We start from the raw sequence: 3,526 nt of genomic DNA on the forward strand, positions 1-3,526 counted from the left end.
ATTATATTTTATATACTGAGAAAGACTCAATACTGGGGTCGAAACGTCTGTACCATATTTTCCTACAGCATCCCCTGTCGAGTCACCCTGAGTCACTACGTATAACTCGTGGCCGGACTACATTCGCGACGACGCCTAGGAGAAATCCTGAGTCGCGCGATCACGCAAAACGTTCTATACTTAGACTCGCTCTGAATTCATATGCGAATTCATATCCACACTTGCTCAGTCCGTGATCGAATGAATATCTTTACGTCGCCACGATCCTCCATGAATCCTCGATCTTTCTCCTGACTGGTGTTTCCGAAAACATGGAGACCATGGTTAGCGGCGGTGGCGTTTCGGACAAATGAATTAACGATCATACGTGCCGATCATCGCTCTGACCTCCGACACCGCGTTTTCTATTCCTAGAAATACCGACTCTCATGACGTACACGTGTATGCGTGCGTGTGAACGATTAATTTGATCCAACCACGATTTCGCATTGACGTGCACATCTATTTAGAGCTCTACGCAATAAAGTCGATACCATAAATATCTCGATAACTATTACGCGATAACGGATTCCTTCTCTTTTTTTTGACTGAAAATTTATAAAATTCTGTAGAATCTATTTTGTAGTATATGATTTTTTTATATCTTAATTTTTTATATTCTTTTTACACATTTAAGAAATGATATATGTGAAAAATGATACCTTGAATTTGAATGTCCTCCATTTTGTTTTAAATTCAAAATTTAAAAAAGCTTTAGTCAAATACTATAAGTAAATTTAATAAATTTCAAGATGCAATTTTTTATTTCAGATGAGCGGCCAAAGACTGCTCATGGTACCACGATTATGTCCCGTCGAGCACAGCCAACTTCGTGGAACAGAGGAATAAAGAGGGGCTTATTTTATCTCATTAAAATTTGATTTATAAGTCTAAAATATGTTCTTTAACATAAAAAAAAATCTGATTAATAATGTGTCTTTTTTTTCTTAAAAAAAAAAAGAAACTATTTGAAAATGAACTATTTTTCCCGCCGAGAAAAGTATAAGTCCTATTAAAAATTTTTAAGTACTTAAAAAAATGATATTTAAATATATGTTTAATTGATACTCTTAAATACCGTCGACATGTCGACATAATAAATTTAAATATTATTTGAATATCCAGTCGAAAATCCTCCGAGCCAGCAGATGCACTCTGGCTTGCTTCTAATAAAATCTTGTACAGGAATCTTGGTACACTTATTTTGAGGAAAAAATCAGCTGCACAAGACAACAAGATCTAAATCATGTAGCAACTCTAATGAATAATCCGGATTATCTACGAAGGCTTAAGCGCACAATCTCAGAACTTAGCGTAGCTTCCTTACATTAAATGGGAAATTCACTAAGCTCTTACCCTTCAGGGGGGGCTTTATTTTAAATTGTACATAAAAATTACTGAATGTTTTTAGATGTAACAGATTAAGAATAATGGAGTTAAAAAAAATTTAAGTATCAATCAAGTATATATTTAAATATCATTTTTGTACTAGAAATAATTGAAACTTTTCAAATAGATAGGTAATATTTCAAAAAGAGAGATTACAAATTTTTTTTATAACGTTTCATCAACTTTTCAAGGTTTCAAGAATTGCGGATATTTTTTCTTTTCCAGAACTGTCTCAGAAATATTGCAAACATATATTTCATAATTTTTATCAAATGTCTCACTTTTCAGTTGAAATGTTCTGAGATATTTCTGGAAACTTTCGGTGCTATATGGATACTGAGTAACTCCACAGTCAAAAAATTTTTACTGATGATATTATATTAAAAATATACCATACAATTATATTCAACAAATAATATGCGAGCATTGTTCTTTGCTAATTCACATACCGTTGTGGAGAGGATTTGTCAATAAATGATACAAGAGTTTATATTATTTATATTATCTATTCTCATAACAAATAAAAATGTATTATAAACTACGGACAAAAAAAATATATGTATGTATATGTATATATGTATATATATATATATATATATATATATATATATATATATATATATATAATATATATAATATATATATATATATATATATATATATATATATATATATATGTATATAAATTTTGCTTTTTATGATTTCAGTTGATCCTGCATGCTGAGCACTGTGTACAGACGTCTATCCGCAATACCTTTGCACCATACTTTTTATTATTTTTGCCAAATATATTGCATTCATATTAGAAATAAAAATATGGCTGCCTATATCAATCGTGCAATGATTCAATCGTCCATGATTGGAGGAGACAGCCAACTTCGATCAGATGTTAGAAATGATAATTCTCCTCTACAGATCTTTGTTAAGGCAAAGAAAAGGATAAATGATATATTTATGGATATAGAAAAATATGTGGAGGAAACCGTGGAGTTCATGACATGTAAGTAAACAAATAGAGCAAATATCATAATGTAGTTATTTATGAGGGGCATCCCAAATATAAGTTTCTCTACCAGGGAAAAAATCCGTTATGCAAATAATTTATGCATTGTAAAAATTTTTCACTGGAATATTTAAGTATTTTTTTCACTTAGAGTCACTTTTACTGCAATTATTATTAGTTGAACAAATTTTAATCAACGAGGTACTAATATAAAACGTGTTTAATTGAATTATATTTTGGATTACAAAAAACGAAAAACAATAAATATTCCTTGTTAATTAATTTTTATGTATAGAAATCATGCATGTGCAAATAATTCGACGATGGCGATTTATTAATTCAGTCGCATGGAAATTAATGGCGAGGTTCGAAACAATAGGCCGTGTCAGATTTTTGTCATCCATCATACTTTTTAAATTTTGCACCGAGTTATTTTTACTTGGTTCCTGAACTTAAAAAATATTTTTATGGCAAAAATTTTGACAGCGATAATGATGTCAAGGTTGAAATGAAATTATGGTCGATCTAAGAATGCACGTTTTTTTATACCACTGGCATAAAATACTGATGAAAAGATAAGTGCTTAAATGTTAATAATGACTACATTGAAAAATAACTTAATTATCAAGTTCATAAAATAAAGATTTTATAATTATCCTATTTTTCATTTTATTTTCCTACGATAGGGAAATTTATATTTTTGGGATGCTCCTCGTATTTGTTGAATTGTCAATTAATTTATCCAACTTTATAACAGCATTCCAAAATGATCAGAATATTGTAACTGTAGAAGAAGCAATAAAAGTTAAAGCTTACATAGATAAAATACGAGCAATAAAAGATGTTCTTAAAAGAGATCACATGAAAGTTGCTTTTTTTGGCAGGTGAGTAACTATATTAAATGATTTAATTGTATTTGTAGTTATTTATTTTATAAATGTGATTTTTTTGTTCTTATTAAAATATTTATTATAAAATTTTATTAGATCTGGGGATAATTGTTTTCTTGCACTTAAAGTATCGTTTATTATGCAAATTAATTAGATTCTTTTAGTGTTAAAGATAAAATGTATAACGTATGTACCAGGCTAGTTG

The 3,526-nt window shown here is 29.4% G+C and overlaps 1 protein-coding gene across 1 annotated transcript; it reads left to right on the plus strand.

Moving 5' to 3' along the window:
- Nucleotides 1-2,244: 2,244 nt before the first annotated feature.
- Nucleotides 2,245-3,319, plus strand: LOC105623048 (transmembrane GTPase Marf-like). The gene is made up of 2 exons (XM_012204449.1): nucleotides 2,245-2,428; nucleotides 3,189-3,319. The coding sequence occupies exons 1-2, from the start codon at nucleotides 2,245-2,247 to the stop codon at nucleotides 3,317-3,319; spliced, it is 315 nt and encodes a 104-aa protein (XP_012059839.1).
- The last annotated feature ends 207 nt before the right edge of the window (nucleotides 3,320-3,526 follow it).

This window comes from Atta cephalotes (genome assembly GCF_000143395.1).
Source record: "Atta cephalotes unplaced genomic scaffold scaffold00052, whole genome shotgun sequence".
Taxonomy (NCBI): Eukaryota; Metazoa; Arthropoda; class Insecta; order Hymenoptera; family Formicidae; genus Atta; species Atta cephalotes.